The sequence below is a fragment of the Phodopus roborovskii genome, unplaced genomic scaffold, assembly GCF_943737965.1.
Source record: "Phodopus roborovskii unplaced genomic scaffold, PHOROB, whole genome shotgun sequence".
Lineage (NCBI taxonomy): Eukaryota > Metazoa > Chordata > Mammalia > Rodentia > Cricetidae > Phodopus > Phodopus roborovskii.
The window spans coordinates 1,319,648-1,342,960 of NW_026125278.1; the positions used below are offsets into that span (position 1 = coordinate 1,319,648).

General features: G+C 40.2%; 1 protein-coding gene across 2 annotated transcripts in view; it reads left to right on the top strand.

Annotated features, from left to right (window-relative positions):
* The window catches only part of Unc5c (unc-5 netrin receptor C), a 346,547-nt gene that overhangs the window by 312,800 nt on the left and 10,434 nt on the right, over positions 1 to 23,313 (top strand). For both annotated transcript variants that reach the window (XM_051194505.1, XM_051194512.1), the window contains 4 exons: positions 3,504 to 3,672; positions 6,237 to 6,470; positions 21,336 to 21,485; positions 22,546 to 22,710. In XM_051194505.1, coding sequence (XP_051050462.1) covers positions 3,504 to 3,672; positions 6,237 to 6,470; positions 21,336 to 21,485; positions 22,546 to 22,710 — 718 coding nt within the window. The remainder of the gene's footprint in view (positions 1 to 3,503; positions 3,673 to 6,236; positions 6,471 to 21,335; positions 21,486 to 22,545; positions 22,711 to 23,313) is intronic.

The following is a 23,313-nucleotide window of genomic DNA, read 5'->3' on the forward strand; positions in this document are numbered from 1 at the left end:
GTTGAGTATTCCTCTTTTCCCTTATGTTCCTGGGCAATGAGAGTAAGCTCCTTCTTCTCTTCTGCAAGCCCAGGCTGCTGACACCAACCAGCCTGATAGATTATTCCAAAGCTCAGCTCTTTGCTAGGGCTTCTTGAAATGGATCTTCTTGAGGTCCCTTGCCTCTCAAGGCACACTTGTTACTAAAGGGAGGAGAAGGCCTTCAGAAAGCACAGCCATCGTATGCTTATTTTTCTCATGGTAGAAAAAGTTACATTAGGCAACAATAAAGTCACCGCCAAAGGCAGATATTGTAATATTAATCATGACAAAATGAAAGCAAAGCTTCACTTATGTTGTAGAGGAGAAAATTAGATAAAAGGAAGAAGACAAACTATGTTAAGAAAAAATGAAAACCAAAGTGGTAGAAGGGATAGTATTGAATTTTAAGCTATTGCCAGAAACCTTATGATTCCAAATATAAGTACATCCCCAAGGTGCCTAGGAAACTATAGGTTTAATAAAGGAAACATGCTATGCAGGATATTAAAGTCCAGAAGAAAGCAAAGCTTGTCTGAGGCTTCCATGTGGGAGGATAAGGGAAAAGGGCAGAAGTTGGTGATATCCTAGTACAACCTCGATGGAAGGAGGAAGAAGTGAGAGTCTGAGATTCTTACAGACAATAAAGGGTGTTAGTTAGGAGGACTAGGCACTCTATAGGCCCTCTGATAGTGGATCAGTATGCATCCCACCACATAGAGGGATGCTCTCTCAGCCTAGACACATGGGGGAGGGCCTGGGCCCTGCTCCAAATGATATGACAGACTTTGAAGACTCCCCATGGAAGGCCTCACCCTCCCTGCGGAGCAGAAAGGGGATGGGATGGTGGTTGGTGGGGGGAACTGGGATGGGTAAGGCAACTGGAACTGACATGTAAAACAAGTTTGTTTCAAATATATATATATATATATATATATATATATATATATATATATATATGCCATACTGTAGGCTTTATGGATGGTGATGACTGGCAACTGTGAAGTCTTTATGTTTGACTTCACTTATGAGCCATCATGTTAGCTGTCATTGTTGTGTCAGTACTGATAGAAGGCACCAGTTTTTAGCTCAGACAGGCATGTTCTACATCATCATCAATTTTGTGATGAGATGAAGTTCCCAGGGTATTTCAAAGAGTGTCAGATGACATGTACACAGTTTTTAGTAAAGGGCCACTAAACATGGGGAAACTGAGTCTTTCATAATGAGGCACAGCCCTGCCTATCATTTCCTGCAGATATAGATATATTTATCTTCCAAGACAACTGTAGACAAGTATCCTTGAAAACATCTAAGTACATTGATTATCATAATAAATCTATAAAGGATTATCTTATAACAATGTTAAAAATAATAATAGCTGCCATCATTCATTTATCTCTGTTCATTTATTTAGCATCAGATGAGGGTAGGGCATAGATATTTTCTAACCTCTAGATGATGTGATAAATAATACATAAACTATAGGTAACAACAAGAGACAAATCAATTTCAAGTAGCCACTGCAATTATGAAAGAATTTGAGATGTCCTTTTAAATGTCCACATGAATAGGATGGAAGGATGTCACTGAGATGTGCATTTTAATGGGTTTATTTTGGTTGAGCTAAATAACTCAAAGGTATTGACGTTTGATGAGAGAGGCTTCAAGTGATGACCTTGGAAAGGTCTTATCCTTGTACTATTCTTGTATTACACTGTTGCCTGTGACTATAGGGAACACAAAAATGGCAGACATCTGTTTTATGAAGGATAGGAGACTATGGGAGATACACAATATTTGGAGGAATGGCATAGCATTAAGAACTATATGTTGAATCTAATAAATCAAAATTAAAAATTTAAATATATCTAGGTTCAAAAACAATCTAACAAACACAAAATTACATAGACTTGATATAGCCTAAAAGCATTTATATTAGGAATATTTGAAGGCTCAACATTATCTTCCAGTGGTGTTGATCGCCTACTTTAATGAAGAAGATTTTTAATACCAGTTTCTCCACCTGCCCTCTTAACTAGAGCCTGGCACTTAATATTTATGTTATTACTTGACTGATAATAATCCAATGCAATGATTCGTGATCTGTGACTATATCTGGATAATCTAAGTTAAAGAAAATAGCAATAAACTTAAATTTTAGGTAAATTTCAGGATGCCCAATTTAATGAGACACCAAATCACTGGAAACTTCCACATGACCTTGAAGAAAGAAATGTTAAGGAGAGAAGTGGAATCTTTGATTGTGGGATAACATTAGAAAAGTTGAGAATGTCCTGTAAGGCAGAAGATGTCAAAATAATCTGCAAATACATAAGTGGTCTAGTTAGCAGGCCAAGGATATATGGAAAGTATTGTCTAAAAGGCAGATTGTGTTCATTCTAGTTGATTATAACATGGGTTGAGAAGACATAAAGGAAATCTAAACGATAGACTATAAATTTGGATATGTCTAAGGCACTAACTATGCCAGTTGTGTTGTCATAAGCCTCTTGTTCTAGGGACAGAAGTATTTGATGACATTTCTAAAATGTCATAGGCTTGAGACTCCTGTAGCCATGCTGTTGTGGCAGTCTACTTGAGAACTCTTAAGAAACATGTCTTTAATCCAATCACAAAACAGCCCTTGTGTGTTGTGAGATAGATGAGCAAGCTCAGGAACTTTGGAATGATTTCCTCACATACTAATTGGCAGCTTGAACTAATTAGTTCATTTGTTTATTTTTTAGTAAAGTAAATTAAACAGATTGACAGAGTTTAGAAAAGGAAAGGGAAAAACAGGGTGAGAGGTAGAAAGGAAAGAGAGTGGAAGAGGGGAAGAGAGAAACAGTTTGTATCTTTGAGTCCCTTTTGACCAGATTTTTTGCAAGTGAAATGCATAAGTGATGTGATCTCATTTTAACTTGCTGTAGAAATGCCATTCCATATTCTTTCTGCTCACATCTGAAAGAATGAATCTGCTATACTAGCCTGAATTATGCCTGAAAGTCATTTGGACTAAGTTTAGCTGTAGGGTGTCCTCATTCTGAAGTGAGTTTTTTTTTTGAAGTATTTTTCAAGTTAGGCCCTGAAAACACTAAAGTATTTAAAACACTGTGAGACCAGTGGCGAGAGTTATCAGAAAAGCTGCTTATGTAACTTCATAAGGATTTTGTTCTTTCTCATTCCATCCTGAAAGTATCAGAGCATGAATTCAGAGAAAACTATCCAAGGCAGCCCTGTGTCTGAGGACAGGATCAAACAGATGCTGGCAAATGCATTGCTGTAAGAAAGACCTCCCGGCTCACAAGATGAAAGCCTGCCTATAGAGAACATGGCTTCCATTTATTTCTGTCCTACCCACCTACCCCCAAGTGTTATGAGGAAGTGATTTGAACTGTTTACCAAACTTTAGATCTCAGTGATTACACAGTGCATCAATACTATGGAAATGGCACATGTATGGTTCTCTGCTCTCCCTGCAGGCCCCCCATGGAAGACTCTCAGACCCTACTGACCCCTGTGGTGAGCTGTGGGCCTTCTGGAGCTCTATTGACCCGCCCTGTCATCCTCACTCTACATCACTGTGCAGACCCCAACACTGAGGACTGGAAGATCCAGCTCAAGAACCAGGCAGTGCAGGGACAGTGGGAGGTGAGTGAGAAATATGGCACTGGGCCATCATTGTGTTAAGTAGGGGAGTAGGGGAGACCTTTATTTTTAAAGTGATGCATGATGGCCTTTTAGCTCACACTCAAAGTAAGAGACAAAAGATCCAATATTCTGACTGATGGGCAAAAGGAAAAGGATGTTCAAAGTCAGAAAAGGGATGATGAGAAGTCCCAGGTAACTCGCTGTCAGGGGAATGGCACCACATCTTGAGGAGGGGGTGGGAGCTTATGAGAACTTGCATCAAATCTCTTCACTTAGCATCTGCCTCTCAGGAATATCTTTATCAAATATATATGTAAATGATAGTATAAATGTATATTTATATAAAATTTACATATGCAAAATGTGAAGTTACAATATAATTACTTGTGGTAATTTTAGCATATAAAGATTATAAAGATATACAGGAAAGTTTAAGGCTGTAATATTTTAGGAAAACTGATTTAACAGCAATGTGTGATATTCTGGGATTAGCTAGATTTTTTTCCTTTCTATGAACATTGACTACATTTGACCATTTGAGGGAATCATTCCTTATCAGAGCCCCTCAAGTCTAGGGTTGAGTTTGTCCTTATCTAGAGTCTTTAAATAGGCTTAAATGGGCCTAAAATTAATCTCATTTAAGCTTTAAACTATCAAAAAATCGAAAGCACTGTCTTACATGTTTGTAAGATTTTCTACTTAATGCTTTTTCCATTTCTGGGACTGAATGATGCTAACAATGACACAGTGATGAACTCATTAGTGTAGATAGAAGTTTCTGTCCTGCTGCCATTCAGTAATAAATACACAGAGGTTTATATTAATTATAAACTCTTTGGCCTATTGCTCAGTTTCATTACTAACTAGCTCTTACAACTTAAATTAACCCATAATTCTTATCTATGTTTAACCACATAGCTTGGTGCCTTTACTCAGTAAAAGATTCTCATCTTGCTTCCTCTGCATCTGGCTGGCGACCCAACCTCTCCCTCTTTCTCTTCCCAGAATTCTCCTAGTCTGGTAGCCCTGCCCATACTTCCTGCTTGGCTACTGTCCAATCAGCATTTTATTAAACCAATATGAGTGACAAATCCTTACAGTGAACAAGAACATTATTATCCCACATCACATTAGTCCAGAAAAGTACAAGGGATATTCTCGTGCAAACTCTCACAAAGCAGGCCTGGGCCATGGTACACACTGTTGCCCACACCTTCCAGACTTCCTTAACCATTTCCTGCCAGGTCCTTCTTTGTCCAGTGTCCTGGGGCCTAGAATAAACTTAGAAGCCTTGAGATGCCTTTATCCTCAGTGTAAGATGCCTTTATATTCACTTCAATCTATTAATTCATTGATGTTAAAATTCAGCTCATAACATTTCACATGACATCACAAGGCCTAGCCAATAAACTGTCTCCTGGGGAGGCTACTGCACTCATGCCTTTATCCAGACCCAGAGACTAAATTGTATTCACTCTTTTTTGTTGTTGTTGTTTTGTTTTAGTAGTTGGCATTTACCACGAGTCAGACCCACTCAAGAGCATTGCAGAAATGACTCCTGCTCTGTGGGTGGTGGTGGGGGAATGCCCTAATTCAGAGACTGAGTTGTAGTCATGCATTCATTTTATTTCCCACACATGGGATTGTCTTCTCAATCTGAATCACTTAAAAGTGGGTAGTCCATGTAAAAATCAGAATGTGTACTTCTCTGTGGTAAATCATGGTTCTTTTGGCCCAGGCCTTGTCATCCCATTGGCTGATCTCAGGGACACTATACTCTTAACCCAGCCACATGCTCTACATGCCCTATTTCCAACACTTTTTATTACCTTCCACCCTGCCGACTCTTCTGGGAGCATGTGGAATGTCGACCCTTGGCTTAATGACCTGACTCTCGCTAAGTGTTAGTATATAACTTAAGCAATTTGAATAAATAAAAATATGGTTGAATTAGCGATCATTTTTACAAAAATCACCACTTCTACTTGTTCTTACTAAATATGTTTGCCTAAAACAAGAAACTGTTTAATGATTACATGATAAAAAATAGCAGAGAAGTATAGAAAAGGCAGTATATATTTCTCACATCTCACCTTGTAAAGACTCTGAGAGCTGAGGTTATTTATAGGAAACTATCCCATTCTGAGCAATTAATTATAGTGTGAGTTTTGAAAAAAAGTGCAGTAATATTGTATAATGTCTTAATTCCTCTAATTATTTTTAAATATGAATTCCTGGGAAAAGTTGATATGCTATGGGGGCATTGAAAGATTAAAACAACCAATTCTCAGAAGCAGTTAATAAACCCAGATGTACTGAACTGAAAGGGATAATTTGTTATTGTCTTTTGGATGTTCATATAGATTCCAAGACATTTACACAAATAATTGTATGAGTATACAGACAATGAGAGAAAGATGATGGAGAATGAAAACAGGCACTGCAAAATTTGAGAAAGATGAATTAGAACTCAGGGACATATTCTTACTTTATCCACTGCCACCCATGGTGACTGGCATGTATCCTTAGTAGTTTAACCATGGCCCCTGCCCTATCATTCCCAGGATGTGGTGGTGGTGGGAGAAGAAAACTTCACAACCCCCTGTTACATTCAGTTGGATGCAGAGGCTTGCCACATCCTCACAGAGAACCTCAGCACCTATGCCCTGGTTGGGCAGTCCACCACCAAAGCAGCCGCCAAGCGCCTGAAACTGGCCATCTTTGGGCCCCTTTGCTGTTCGTCCCTGGAGTACAGCATTAGAGTCTACTGCCTGGATGACACACAGGATGCCCTAAAGGTATGTGTCTCCCACCTGAGTTGTCCTCTTCACCCTCATCTACAAGCTAAGGTTTGGAGTGACCTTGCATACCTGGAGGTGTCTCTGGTCAGGTGTGCAAACACAAGCAATGAGTCCCAGAGGAAGCAGTAACACAAACAGATATATCTTAGAGGCCATGCTGATAGATAAGCTGTTTTCTCTGTGCTGATTCCCCCCAAGGGCTACTTTTGTTTACCTTACTTGAGCTCTTTTAATGAAAAATGTAGAAGAATTTGGCAACAAAGCCCATGGATGGTAAATAATCTGCTTTCATGTTTATCTCAGCTGCGTTCTTCCTATAAAAGAAATTGGCGTAATTGTTCATACTGTATGTTCCTCTTGTGTGCTACTTCATTTATATGCCTTCTCGTTCTCTTTATGAGAGCTGTGAGAGAGGGAGTTAGCATTTGACAACAGGCTGCTGCTTTGCAGAATAAATGAGCTTAATTCCTGGTGTGATTATTGCCATTCGTTTTATCCCATTTGAAGCTTTAAGGGATATAGTAAGTGCCTTTGAAGAAGTTATGATCTAGAAGGAGGAATAAAGGAAGTATGCCAGGGTTGAGGAGATAAGCCAGAATGTGATGAATGTCACTGCTGATACTATATTCCGTAAGAGTTCAGGGAGGAAAGCAACATGGTATTTTAAGGAAATCTGAACAAGAGCTACCATACGAGATTTGTCATAATGGGAGGTAAGGTTTTAAGCAGCATTGATAAGGAAAAAATTCAAGATATCTAGATACAGGGAACGGGGTAAAGACAGACAAAAATTAATAGTAGATCTACTATACCAGTAAACTGGTAAGATGGGTCTTAGAGTTCAAGGACTCTACAAAGGTTTAAACGGAAGCAAGACATGATTCGAAATATCCATGAGACCCATGACTCTTGACTTTAGTTAGCAGAGTCAAATTATTGAGGAGATTGTGGTGGAGCTGTGGTGGTGCCAGAGGAATGAAAGGAAGGAAACAGGGATATAAAGTCCCAAGTAAGTAGCATGTTGACTACCACTCATGTAGTGGAAGACCAAACTTCTGTCTCTAACAATGGCAAAAGTATGGTAGGTGGCTTTCTTACTTTGTAAATCCAGGTGACTATGACAAATATCATACACTAGGTGACCTAAATGGTGACATTTTCCCTCATTGTGCTAGAGGCTGGAAGCCCAGTGTAAAGGTGTCAGTATGGTTGGGCTCTGGTAAGGACTCCATAGGTTTCAGACAGCCATTCTCTTGCTGTGTCTTCATGTAGATAGATGGCTGGAAAGGTCCATGGAGTCTCATTTGTAATGGAACTTGTCTCATTTAGGAGAGGCCTACCCTTGTCATCTAATTACCTTCCAGAGATTCAATCTCTTAAAACTCTGACTCTGTAGATTAGGAGTCTCAGATATTAATTTTGGATGACAACAAACATTTGTTGGCAATAGTGCTTTTTCCTATGTACTAGTGAGTTAGGGGTATAAATCTGACATCCAAAGACATCCAAGGGACAATTAAATGTATATGGTTTTATCTCTGTCAAGTTCTGTTTCCTTCCCTCCTGCGACTTCTCTTAGCTTTTGGTATCTACTTTTCTAATGCTTGATCCAATAAAATCAACTTTAAAATACACACAGAAATCAGATTATTCAATGTTTATCTCATTCTTTGACAGCATACACCGTAAGTGTGTATAAATATTATATGGAGCAACAGTTTTAAAATAACATATATTTTCAAGCAAACATGTAAGGGTTTGATTTTCTGAATAGATAACATATACCAATGTAGTAATCCAGGTATCAATGATACCATATTGATATTATTAAACTAAGGTTAGAAAGGAAAATATCCAGAGACAACAGAGGAAAAAGATAAAAATAACGACTATTCCTGAGTGCTTCTATATACCAGGAAAAGTTCTACATATTTTTATTAACTTGTTAAATCTTTACAATAGTCCCATAAGGCGTCATTATTTCTACTTGACAGATGTGGACTCCAAAGTTTAAGTGACTCTAGGTCACACAGTAATGGTATAGAGAAAACAAGTCATAAGTGGGCAGTTAACTGCAGTTTGTCTACAGAACTAACTTGACCGGAAAGCCAGACAGAGTCCAGGGCTGCCATGATATGGCAGCAGTAAGACCAGCCAGACAAAGGCAATTAGAGAACCCTCAGGTGGGGAGAGGGGGGCAGTGATAGTAAAGAGTCAAGAAAGGGAAAAACATTTTCTTCCTGTGGTCTCTGTCTGGAAAATAATGCTGGATTGTGAAAAAATGGAGCTTATAGGTCAGGGCTCCTGGGAAGCAATCTCAAAAGATGATGTGTAGGCCAGTGAGAAACCATAGGCAACTGTGCAGTTCTCATGGTAGATGTTGCCAGCGCGGTGTCCAGAAAGAGGAAGGGACCTTGTTGGTCACTACATATGTTCTTAATGAGCAAGCTTGTTGAGTTTTCTGATGTGTGACTAAATGATGTGAACGAATCTCTGTATAAGGCTTCAGGTTGTTTCTTTCATCCTCCTTGGTGATGTGTGTGACATTTCTGACACTCTGTCAGAATATAAACCATGCTGGGTTTAAATTCTTCTTGTAAAAAACTGTGTTTGTTGGAGAGCCATGGGGTCTGATTAAGGCAGATCTTTTGAACAATTGCATGAAAAATTATTGCAAGAAGTACACAGCCAAAGACAATGATGGTATCTGAAATATTTCATGTACATAATTCATATTCTGACACAGCACTACTTGGAATCTCCTGAACTGCCATCCTAGTAGACATACATGGATTTATGCAAAAACATAATATTTTTCAAAACTCACATTTGAGTATGTGTTAATTATAGAAGAGGAATGTGAATGGTCAATGCAAAGAAAGACCAGCAGATTGCTTTCAGCAGTAAAAACAACCCAAGAGCAGTTTATATCATGGTCAATGCTTTCCAGACAGACGTTTATAAATTCTCGGCATCTGGGGATCCAGCACTTAGCTGGAAAGAAATGTGAATAATGGATGAGGCATTCTTGCACCTCTTGGCCTTTTAATAATGCAGGAATACCAAAATCCTAGTAATAAGTAAATGGTCTATCCAACACTGTGAAGAGACAATTAGTTCAGTCATGTCTGTACCACCTCACTCATACTTGAATTGGAACCTGGAGGCTGCTTGTCTCAAAAGGGCCCTTCAGTACCAAAAGCATACCTTCTTGGCATTCTGTCTGCTGTTTCTCATGGCTTGCTTGTCTTCTATCTCCTTGCCAGTTTTCTAGTCCTTACATTTCCAAGCTGGTTCGAATTATCCTTCCCAGTCCTTCCTTTTTTCTTCCTCATCTTCTCCTTTCTCAATCTCTTTTTTAATACTTCCTTATAACAGTAATGTAGTGAGATATTCACTTTGTCTGCTTCTGTGGCACTGGCCATGCCCATTGGAGGTGGAGCCAGGGGTGGAAGTGACCTGTGGAACTAGGTCTGAGGAGGAGCCAGGGAATGTTCTCTTGCTGGTGGGACACGGGAGGAGAGCATCTGCTAGAACCTGCTGGTGTTCATCTGTCTAGGTTGTAAGTTATTTCTCCCTGAATAAACATCTGTTTGGCCTAATTGTTTATCCTGATCCTCATTAAACATTACAAGTTAAAAAAAAAATCTACTGGAGTTTTAGAGACTTGTTTGGGGGTCCTTTTACTAAGGTTCTGATCCACATTGACTGGATTGGAGTTATATCTTAATGTTTTCTTCGTATTTTTTTTTTCAGTCAGTTAAGGACTATTAAACATGTCCACACATCTTTTTTTGGAAACTTGGTTCCATTAAGAGCAAACGTCCTTCATCCACAAATCATCTTTTCTCCCACTCCTTCACTTACTCATCTTAGCCACTACAGAACCTCCCAGATAGCTCTTTATCTCTTCCAGTGCCTCCAGTAAAACCCCATTCTTTTAATTGATCACAAGAGAGAGATAAAAAAAAAAAAACACTCTACTCATTCTTATACTCCATTGCCACTCTGGGTGATCTCTCCACTTGTGAGCTGGCTTTTTCTCACAAAGTCATTTATTACCCTCTCTGCATTTCCTTAAATGCAGACCGCTGCCCATACCAGCCCCAGCACAACTTATCTTCTGATCTTTATTTCAACTTATTTTACTCCAAGTATTCTCTCAAATTCAGTATTACCCTTCGAATTTTTCTAGATATAATTTTTTAGTCTTCATATCCACTCACATCATTCATCAATCCATGTAGATGTGTTCATATTCTAGCCTCAGCAGTAACTTCTCTTTTGTAAGGATCTCCAATCTAAGCATGTCTCCAGTGTAAGGACTAAAACCTCATGAGCCTCCATATCTGTCACAATGGAGCTGTCACTCTCTCTTAGAAAAGCTTCCTCAAACTTCCCTGGTTTCCTGATCCCAAAATTCTCTTTGGTATGTATCAATTTCCAGAGAGGACTCACTTCCAATATTCCGACAGTGGGCTGTAGGGAGCTGCACTGATTCCCATGGCCAACAATGCTCACATACTGACATATTCTCTACATTCTGTTCAGGCTTATTTCCAATTAGGCCCATTTCAATCCCAAAACGACTAATATAAATGGTACCTGTCCTGGTTACCTTGTCCTTTTATTAATCTCTTCCTGATGCATCATATTTAACATGGCAGTTGTTTGGAACTTCTGCCATTTCTCCCAAAGCTCCTGATCATATCACAGCCAACTTCAAGCCTAACAGTAATCTCTGTTCTCCATGGATACTCCAGGTCTGCCTGTATTCCCCCATGCCTTTGATATAGTCTCTTCTCTCTAAATTCGGGCCCCAAGAGGAAAGAGGTCTGCTTCCTGCATTATGATTTAAGCTAACTCCTTGCCAGGAAGCTCAATGTTGTGTCTCCCAGGACTTGACATTTTCATAAAGTTATAGCCGGATATAGGGACTCTTTCTGAATTGTGGAAAAACAGAAACATGAGACTATGGTGGAGGTCTAGAGAAGTATTCATTTTTAATCTACAACACTTGTTCTTGTACAATATTAGAAAAGATGGTGGCCTGAATAAACCAGGGATATTAATTTTTTGATCAAATCTGGCTATATTAAAAAGGTATGATTTGAAAATCAGAAAAAAAAAAAAAAAAGAAGTCCTCCCTGTCAGTCAGACTCAAGAAGCCCAGATGCATTCTTTCATCTTTCTTCCTATCTCTTTGAGTTTGGCAGGTTTTGGAACAATTTTCCTGAATTTTGTTAAGCCCTGGAGCAAAAAAAAAAGTGGTCACCCGAAACTTAAAAGCTGCACTTAGCAATTTGGAAGTACTGATGTAGAATCAGAATGCCTGCAGTGACTGCTGGGGTAGGAGTCAAGGCCGATGGAAGGCAGCAGGAATCTTTTATGTGCTTTTCAGGACACTTTCTCCCTGTGCACACGCATGAAGGACCAGGGAGAGCAAAGCTGAGGTTGAGTTCACACAAAGAGATAAAGATGCTGAAAACTGTGAGAACAGTTTGGAATAAACTCAAATAGAGAGGTCAAATACATTGAAAAGATCGTGTTTGGAATATCAGCGAGTTTCTTTTTCCATCCTCCTCCTTGGGTGATTAAAGTAATAAAAATGATATTTCATTTCATTATTTGCAGAGACTTAAATCCTAGTATAAATAGACCAGAAATTAACAGAGAACAAGGTTATATTTGGAGTAAGTTTTAAAACACCCAGAGAGGAAAATACATCTGTGAAGAAATATATAATTTCTGCTCCGCTATCAGAGACATCTCTTCATAATAAAGTTCCTTGATAAATGCAGACATATAAAACTTGAAGGGGGTTATTTGTATAGGGCATGATGTTTGGGGTTTTTGACAGATGTATTTTTGATCCAAACCAAATAATTTATATCACCACAGTCTGATTTTCTCTGTGGAGTCCCTGGGCACAGAGAAAACTCTCCCTTAGATTAGTCTAGTTCTCAAATACCCTAATGTAGCTTCCAGGAGAGCAGAGAGAGGGGGTGGGGAAAAATAATATAGTGTGTATGAATCTCAGCCCATCGATGGTGTGATGCCCCCTCAGTTGTAATTGCCAGGTAGCTTTATTTTCGTCTTGCCACCTGTTGACATTCCCACTGTTTCCCATCTGTTGCTTCCTCTTAGGAAGCAGCAGATGACCTCAAAACTAACCTGGCTTGCCTATTAAACTCTCAGGGTCCTTTTTTCTGACAGAAATTCGTCCATTAATATGACATATATTAGATAAAAACCAAGAAATATGGGCTAAAGGTTTCAGTGATTGTGTCTATCTCTAGGACCCCTGGAAGGTGCAAGGTCAAAGTTATTAAATCTGGAACACAATAAGGACTAGCTCCTATTAATTATCCCTACGTGGGCACTGAGACTATTGTCGCCTTTGGAAGGTGATAAATAAAGATATTACATGTGCTTTTAGCCTAGTTTCAGGACAGTTCTTTAGTGGCAATCTAACGGGTCAGATGCTGTCACAGAGAATTTTGTAGGGTGTCTTCTCATTATCATGATCTCATGAAATTTGTACTTAGCCCTCTCCTACACTTGTAACTACCCTATCCTACTAACAACCTACTTGTTAAATTTACTTTTGTAGGAGACACAAGGAAGGAAAGGAGTTGTGCTAAGTATAGTAATGATTCTTTGAAGATACCTACACATTGCTGTTCTGAACATGTAAATGTGTAAATATCTTCCACAGCATAGGGACTTTGATCTTATCTGCAAGTGGTAGGTATAAAATAATGGGAAGTGTTTTATAAATAACCTTTCTGACTTGTAGTCAGTAGGTGTTATAACCATGGAAGGAAGATGGGATAGCAGTTTCTTTGTTGGATTTGAATACAGAGGAAGGGGATCTCATGAGATAAACAAGGCGAGCACCCTGGAGAAGCTGGGAAAGGACATGGAGCTTAATTCTCCTCCCTGCAAGTCTCCAGAAGGGAAAGCTGCCCTCATGGACCTTAATTGTAGATACTAACGCTTGGCTTGAGCTGTTGATGTATATAGCACAAGATCATAAGTTTATATTGTCCTAAATTTGTGGTAATTGCTCATATGAAATTTCAATTGTAACATGTCAAAGGGTAAACAGAAATTTTAAAGAGGAACTTACAAGTTCTACAGTGATCTAAAAATCCCTATGAAATTGTGTCTCACATAATATTATCTCACATAACACTATGTGAGACATCCTGTCTTCATTAGAGGTATACCAAGGGAAGACAAGTGGCATGGCTACTCTGTTGAGTAGGACCCCTTGGCACATTGCTTTGAAAGCAGCATAAACTTCCTTGACCTGGCAGGCTGAATGTGGCAGCTCAGCCCAAGCATCTGTGGCAGCAGCAGCTGCTGGAACAGCAGGCAGAGCCCTGGAAACGAAGGGACTTGACGGGGAATGTTTGCACGTGGTCACTGGCATCTAGCCTTGTTATTATTACGGATGAAGTCAGGCAGACAGGCTTGGGGGCAGGGCAGAGCACCCCAGTGTGAACACAGGAAGGGAAAATAGCAGCATGAGGTGACATTGACCTGAGCAGGTGGAAGAGGCTGCCTGACAGTCAGCTGTTCCCCATTGCCCTGCTCAGCAGCCCAAGGCCTGAAGGCCAGAGGCGGAGACAGCAGGCCCAGGGCTGAGAGTCTCCTGCTGGAAAGCTGGCAGGGAGCAGGAAAGAAGGATGGCTGCTCTTTTTGGCCTCTGCTTTAGTAGAGTACAGGCACACTGCTGTGACAGGGCAGCAGCAATAGCCACAGTAGCAGAGAGAAGCTTCTCATTCCCAAATGACCACGGCAGGTTTCATCATAGGAATAAAGCCTGGATAAAGACAGGGCAGGTTTCACTAAATCTGACGGCAGGTGTGACTCTTTGTAAAAACAGCCAGCACAATCACTGAGGGCTGGTCTGAGGTTTAATGTGAAGGTGTACAGAACACATGCCAGGCTGTTCTCATATAGTGGAGTTGAGAGGATGCCCTAGCTCTGCGCTGCACTGGGTCAGCACCATGGACAGAGCTCACAGAGGCAGGGCCAGCACAAACTTCTGGAGGGCAAGGCTGGCTGCTATGGCCTTTGGGGCCCCTTGATTTCTCCACAGTAGCTCCCTTGACCTACTACTGAGCCTGGCACTGATGATCCAGTTCCTTGGCAGAAACAGATGGGAGTCCGTTCATGCTTCTATTGGGAATAGAATACACAGAATATTTTTCTAAGTACAGAAGCAATACTAAAACTGGAACCAGACAAGTAAAACAAAGTGGTGGGTTCCATCTCCTTCCCGACCTCTCTTCAGTGATCAGTGGACTATAAGAAACTGAAGTTTAATCAGTAATCCTAGTTGTGAGAGTGTCTCTGAAGGGAGGTTTGTCCGTGGTTGGCAGAACCAGGAAGAGAAAAAGAGGGCACAGGCACAGAGGTGGTAAATCTGACATGGCTTAACAATCCTGAAGAGTAAGAATTATTGGTGGTGGAGAAAGAACTTGAGAGCCATGGGTTCCCAGGTATGCCTCTACTCCCCTCCCTCTGCTGGACCCAATGCTGGATGATCTTACTATCTAGGAGCCTGTGAGAGCAGCCAGCACAGACCAGAGCTGCTTGCTTTATTTTTCCACATAGGCCTTTAAAAGAGCTTGGATTTATTATGCCTCTAAAGTGGCCCAGGCTAATGGCTCGGCATGGATAATGCCCTGGTTTAATTGGTTATTGCGCAAGCTGCTTGTTTCTACAGTGGAATCCCCTGTTGCTGCCTTAGCTACAGTGTTTCATAGGCTCCAGGAATCAATTCAGTCCTCATTCACATCTCTGCTGGAGGCATCAAGGAACTGCTCAGATCCCAGGGACAGGTCCTGGTGACAATACTCCATGATTCATGTGTGTACATGAAGACATGTGTGCTCTCATGGAGAGATGAGAGAGATAGATCTGTCGTCAGTCACTCTTGATCTTTTCAAAGTAAAACTAGAGGCAGAGAAAGTTTATCAGGGTATCCAGTAGGTTGAGCAGGACCCTAACCTGCCATGGAAGTGAAAGTGGCCACTCAACAAAGAAGGTGACCTTTATATTTCTAAGTACAAACAGCCTAGATGATCCTAATGTTTATTATGACATTTCTTTCCAAGGTCACGATATTTTGTTAAATCTTCCTAAATCTTTTGACCTTCAGTATATTTGGTTCTTATCCTCCATTAAGGTGTATAAAATAACCTAACCTTTGTGACTCAGAAAAACAGTCTGTCAAGACATTGTTTTAGAGTGTAGCTCGCTTCAGCTTGGTTATAGCTTCACATTGCCTCTATACCATGCAAAATAGAAGCTGTGGGCCTTCTTGACATAACTCACACATCTCAATGATGCTGTCCAGGAGAGGCAGACATTTAGCTGTAAATCCATGTCTCATTGAGGAGTGTGTCTGTTATTTTTATTTATTTCATCCTTGTATTCATGTCACCTATATTAAGCAGGATGATCTCATGCAGAAGAAATCCAGAAGACCAGGTTTGTTCAGCAAAAGTCACAGTGTATTTAAGTGGAAATGGTTATTGCATTATCTCAGAGCACTGAATACTAACACAATGGAAACAAAGACTGTTTAGAATGCCCTGTGGGTTGACTCCTTGAGTATTCTGACACAAGAATTTACAGGTGGCAATAACTGAGCATGGCTACTTATTTTGACTCACAGGTGAATTTACATGATTCTCATTGCCAAGCAGTTCTTCACTATCTTGTATTTGTGTTTGAATATCTGTAGTGCTTTGTGCTCTCTCTCTTTCTCTCTCTCTCTCTCTGTCTCTGTCTCTCTCTCTCTGTCTCTCTCTCTCTCTCTCTCTCTGTCTCTCTCTCTCTCTCTCCAGGATCTGACTATGCAGCTCTTCCTTTCCTGAAACTCACTATGTAGACCAGGCTGGCCTTGAACTCACAGAGCTCTGTCTACTTCTGTCTCCTGAGAGTACTGAGATTAAAGGTGTGTGCCACTATCCCCAGTGTTGTTCTTATCTCCTTACTATAGTAACAGTAGTTCAATGGTTCTCAATCTTCCTAATGCTGCAACACTTTAATACGGTTCCATTTTCATTGCTACTTCTTAACTGTTAATTTTCCTACTGAATTATAATGTATGTATCTGTGTTTTCTGATGGTCTTAGGTGACCCCTGTGAAAGGGCTGTTTGATTCCCCCAAAGAAGTCATGACCCACAAGTTGAGAACCACTGATCTAGTCATTGTTTTTCAGGGAAAATGTGTTAGATTAGAGTAAAGATATTTTTATTGAAATATTTATTCCAGAGCTAATACCTCACCCAGATCTTGGTGTGAAAACAGCTGCCCACACCAGCTATCTCTAAGATACAGATCAAGTTCACACACCCCATTGCCTCATTAGCCAATGAAAGACAATATTAGTATATCTGTGTTATTTCAGCTTATAACTTTAGTATTATAATATTTGAAAATATGGGTTTGTAACTTGTAGAGAAATGAATACAACATGCACAATCAGTTTTTGATTGGTATATGATACAACCTATTGTTTTGTAGGTAGGAATGTACAAAGGGTCATGTTTCAGCACTGCATAGCAGCTTATTACAGGCCTCCTAGATGATGGAGAACAAAATAATAGGCAGAGTGTATCCTGCGGTCCCACTGCTACTAAGTGATACTTTGTTTGAAGTTTTTCTCTTTGTGAAGGTTTCCCCAAGTCACTACAGAACCACTATTCATAAGGGAGAATGCCCTAGCATAACTTCTGAAAAGCAAAATAGTGAGCCTTATTCTTGGACTGACTCCAACCCAGACTTAGCATTCAGAATGTGGCATTAGATTTCTTGACATCAAGGGCATGACCAACAGGCAGCTAAGATTTTGTGAGGTGGTCCATCCTGCCAAGAAAACTGATAATGATAAGGTGCTGTCTTCTGGAATTCTATGTTGATTGTAGGGATAGTGTATGCATTCTACATTGTTGGGTACAATTACCTCCCAGAATACAATGCATCTTCTTTCAGACATCCCAGGGAGATAATTTGGATGTAATGAAGATCTATAGTAATCAGATAATTACTATCGATTGCTCTTTAGATGTCTTGATGAGGTAATTAGGGCATACTGGAAAGAAGCTAGAACTGATTGATTGGCATGACTGTAATCTCAAAGATTTCTAATTATGTTTCTTTTCTTCTAATGGCTTATAAACAAACATCATTTTAGCTTTAGAATTTGTCAGGTGCCAGGTTCACTGGGAACATCAGCTTTCTCTATTATGCTAACTAGACACTGAACATGATCAACATAAGCTCATTATGTGTTCTTGCTGAAAGCAGAAGCAACTGCAATTAACCCTCACTTCCCTTCCCAGTTCCACAGACTGTCAAAGGATGCTTGTCAGTGAATGGGGTATGCAGTGTCAGGGAGGGTGACTATGTGTGTTTGTGAGCTGGCTAGATCTGTAGGTCCTGCGGGGGATTCTGGGGGTCTGCTGAGGTAAGCACAACAGACTCAGGGGTGCAGTAACACAGCATCTGTGTCAGAGTGGCTAGCTGGCTGCTCAGCTCCTGTCAGAAGTAATAGCTACTCATCTCCAGCCATGGAAGAGAGTAGGTCAATACTGTCAGACAGCTGGACCACACACTTTCTCTGTGCCAAAGGGGTCTCGCCTCATGACTTCCATTAGACACTAATTAGAGGACTCCCTATCTGAGACCATGATCCCCATTATCCTAATATTTCCTATGCCTCAAAGGAGTTGGTGATGCAAGCTAAGAACCCAGAAAGCTTCAGTTTCCTAGAGCTGTTTGCATCTTATCCATGGCGTTAGTGAGCTCAGGAGTGACTAGATTGCCATAGTGTAGTTCAGCATTCATTCAACAAATGCAAAGCACATGCATCTCTGGATATATAGCAAAACAGATCCCACTTGTCCACTATAGTTGCTCTGTATTCACATCTTGTTGTGGGTTGTTCCCCAGTGCATGCAGATGACTTTCTGATTGCCAGTACTTAGAAATCTGTCTTATTTACTAAAATAGCACCATAGAAGACACCCATACTTTGCTTTATGTTACTTACAAATATCATTATTTTCCTGGATTTTCACTTTTAGAAGGTCATATGTAACGTGTATGGTTTTTTCCGCCCGCCACCGCTGGTCTTGTCCTGCTGCTGCGCCGCCAGCCCCAAATAATACACAGAGACTCTGTATTTGATACAATGCTGTTGGCCCTGTTACTTGTTTTTTATCGGCTAGCTCTGCCTTAATTATTAACCCATTTTTGATGATCTATGTATTTCTCTTACCGGGGAGCCGGCAGCATACTGCTTTCTCCAGACTCTCCATCTTGACTCCTCCTTACTCCTTCCTATTTCCTCCTTGTCTCCTAGTCCCTCCTATCTTCCTTTCCTATTGGCCAACAGTGCTTTATTATTATCCAGTATGAGAAACATATATAGAATGACATCTCCCATCATCTCCTCTTTTCTGTTTAAATAAAAAGAAGGGGTTTAACCTTAACATAGCAAAATATATAACACAACAGTTATCCAATAAGAATCACAATTAACAATATTTAGTCCATTAACATTTAGCAACATTTAAGAAACTATTCCATCATCTATTCCATCTTTGTGGGTCTAAAGTAACTTATCTTTAATATTAAGGAAAACTATAACTATAACTGTCTTCAACTCCTTCAAAGACCATAGAAGGATAGTATATAAGCTCTAGAAATGACAGAGATATCTTGCCTTTTTAGTCACCCGAAGTTCTTGTGTAATCTTCCATCTTCAGCCCATAGGCCATAGTGTGTCTGACAGACTCTCCAGTAAAGCAGAAAACTTTAAACTGTCTTCTTGTATTGGCAGTTTGTCAGTCACTTTTCTCTGTGTCCTGCATATTGTCTCGAAGACTCTTCTATGAAGCAGGATCTCTGTAGCAATGTCCATCTTGAATCAGCAGTCATTTTTCTGTGGGTCCTGCATGTCCAGTTTATACATCACAAAGTCAAACAGTCCAGACAAGAGGAGTATCTTGTCCAAATGGCTAGTCTTGTCATATTGGAAGTAAACTTCATAATGCATTTCTTCGATGTCCATCTTCCTTTCTGGTGCAGGTGGTATTGCCAAGAGCAATTATGTCTCACTGTCATGAAAACCCTAAACCATTTTAAATGCCATATTCTGTAGGTCTCTGAAAGGTTTGAAGAATGACTATCTATCTCAAATACATCTCTGTGTATCTTGAAAAACCTAACTAACTTAACTCTAAGCTTTGACTATCATAGGTAATTATCTATAATCTGTAGTACATTATACAAAAGCTTTTTTAAGCTTTTGTTAAATTTTAAGTGGAAGTTCTTATTAGCCACGTGGGCGCCATTTGTAACGTGTATGGTTTTTTCCGCCCGCCACCGCTGGTCTTGTCCTGCTGCTGCGCCGCCAGCCCCAAATAATACACAGAGACTCTGTATTTGATACAATGCTGTTGGCCCTGTTACTTGTTTTTTATCGGCTAGCTCTGCCTTAATTATTAACCCATTTTTGATGATCTATGTATTTCTCTTACCGGGGAGCCGGCAGCATACTGCTTTCTCCAGACTCTCCATCTTGACTCCTCCTTACTCCTTCCTATTTCCTCCTTGTCTCCTAGTCCCTCCTATCTTCCTTTCCTATTGGCCAACAGTGCTTTATTATTATCCAGTATGAGAAACATATATAGAATGACATCTCCCATCAGTCATAAATTACACAATTTTTAATCGTCAAAACTTTGGGAGCATGAGAGGAGTGGTTCATTTTGTGCATTGACATTGATAGCTTGCTTCATTAAGTCCCATTAAGTAGCTTGAGGAATGGAAGTAGATATAGATTTTTGTCTTCCTGTTATATCTTTATACTGTTGGATACAGTGGGTTCTTCACCTAGAATTTTTTTGGGAGATGAGGTATTTTATTAACTAAACAGTTACCCAGATTAATCTGTTTAAAATCTTCACTCTCTATCAAAAAGTTTTTCTCTAATAGGACACACACATACATACATACATACATACATACATACATACATACATATCCTCTTTTAGGCTAAGTTGATAAAGTTCTGACCATTAAATCCAAGAACCTGTGAAACAACAACAAAATGTTGGGTGTGATGGCACCCAACATGTTTGTAATTCTAATACTAGGGAGAAACGAAGGCCAACCTCTGAGGTTCCCTGGCCAGGCAGCCTAGTCTACTTGAAGAGGTACAGGTAGTCAGAGACCCTGTCTCTGAACAAAGGTGGACATCAAATGAATGCCATTCAAGGTTGTTCTTTGGTCTACACACAAGAATTTTTTAGTAACAGACTTAGGTCCTTCATAATTCTTATCACTTCATTTCAGTATATAACTAAACCATAAGAGATTAGACTGTCTAAAATGTAACACTTTTGTTGGTGGTAGTTGGTTTTACCAGATATAATATAGGAAGTTGCCTTTTACTTATCAGACCCCCTTTCTCAAATGTCAATGAAAAACTTTATCTGTTTATTACCATTACTTTTCTTGTATTACTATGTCTTCCCATTTTCAATATCAGTCTCTTGTTCTTACAAACAAAAAAACCCTGCTTAGATTTCTCCCCATGCAGTGTGATGCAAATTGCACAGTCTAGTTGTCAACATGGCCTTTTCCCATGCAAGATGGTCATGGCTTCATAGTGAGGATCTCTGATCCACAGGTGGTTGTATTCATGGCATTGCCTAAGTTCAGTATTCTATTCAACAGACATGATGAGCAAACATATTTACTTGATGAGAGGTCTGATTGAAATTGGGAAGGTACATCAATAATGTGCCTTGGCTTTGGGTATATTGTAGGAAGTCCTACAGCTGGAGAGGCAGATGGGAGGACAACTCCTAGAAGAACCCAAGGCTCTTCATTTTAAAGGCAGCATCCACAACCTACGCCTGTCGATTCATGACATCGCCCATTCCCTCTGGAAGAGCAAATTGTTGGCTAAGTATCAGGTGAGGCTACCAAGAGGCACCAACTGCATGATACAGATGATTTGAGATTTTATAGTCATAAGATATCTCCATTCTTAGAACAGCTCCAATACTAACACTTATTTCTCCAAAACAGTTAGAACCAGTGTTCTAACAAGCACTTTAAAGAAATGGCTTTTAAAGTATTTTTCTTAAAATCACTGTACTATTATTTTAGTTTCAGTACATTTGTTTTTGATGGACATGTTCACTAAACTAATAGGAACAGCCTCAAATGCATGCACAGGAGGAAATGGAACACTGACATATATTAGGCTTCCTTCTGTCTTGCTAGCTAGCACAGCACCTGCACATTGAGGAAGCCAGCTTTTGCAGAGTGACAGTATGACAGTGAAAAGGCATGCTGTCACTCATTGTTTCTGGATTTGCATCAGAACCTCAGCCTACACCTTATGTTCTTTCATGAACCTTTTCCTTAGCTTAATTGCCACAAGAATATAGGATTCACTCTGGACACTAGTTTAGATGGTTACAAATGAGAGTCTGGTTTTGGCTTGGTGCTTTTTAGGCCAAGGACCTTTTTTGTGACGACTTATTTCCAACAGGAGCAGGCTTTAGATGCCCCTGCCCTTAGAAAAGGAAGGCAAGAGGCATGAAAAGATGATGGATCAGCACTACATCCTGTGGCTAGCTTTGCTGTGCTCCAATATGTCACACCAGGGATTCCTTTTAATGAGAAAAGATGGAGAGTGAAGGATTTATTTTAGGAAGTTTCTAAGCTTTTTAAAAATCTCATCTACAATGGGTGTTTTTTGAAATGAGAAGCAGGTAGCCTGGTTAGTAGTTGATTCTAGAGCTTGACTTCATAGGTTCCAGGCTCAACACATCCACTTCCTCACTGTTCAACATTGGCTGTTATTTAATCTCTCTGCACCTCCGATTTCCCGCGTGAAAAGAAGTGAGGCCATATTTGTATGTAGGGCAGTCATGAGATCGGAAGAGGTGAATACTGAGAAGAAGCAGTTTCTGATGGGTACTTTCAGCATCTCTCCTTAGTGGTTACCTCCCCCATATCTTCCAGGAAATCCCATTTTACCATATCTGGAGTGGCTCTCAAAGACACCTCCACTGCACCTTCACTCTGGAAAGACTCAGCCTGAACACTGTGGAGCTGGTTTGCAAACTCTGTGTGCGGCAGGTGGAAGGCGAAGGGCAGATCTTCCAGCTCAACTGCACTGTGTCCGAGGTAAAGGCACCCTTGGGATCTTGGAGAGGGTTTCAGGACAAAGAATGGCAGGGCAGGGGCAAAAGCAATCCCTGTGGAGGTGACATGGAGGGCTTCCCAAGCTGGTTTCTGTGTGTTTAATGCAGCTGGGAGAGGAATCATTTTTGTGAAACCAAGTTTTCTTATGCCACGCATTTAAGATTCATAGTGGAATTTACAAAAAAAAAAAAAAAAAAAAAAAAAAAAAAAAAGGTCTGAGCACAAGACATGACAGTAAATTCCTGTAATCCCCAATATTCCTGCAATTTGCTGCAAATCCAAGGCCAGCTTGGCCAAAATAGTGAGGCTACCTTTTAAAACACTAAGGGACAAACATGCTGAGATCTGAACTTCAGGTGTAGGGTTTTAGTAGCATAGACATGACACTTTCCACCAGCCTCCTGCAATTGTTCTCTCATAGGAAAGTCTGTCATTTTGTCTTAGTCATGGGCTGTGGATGAAGGCAAAAAGGGGTGGCTTCTCCCCTAATTTTCTCCAAAGCTTTTGGTCTCCTTTCTATCTCTCACCTCAGTCTCCAAATGCCAGAGGGTATGTCCTTTCATCTCAGGGTCGAGGAGATAATCC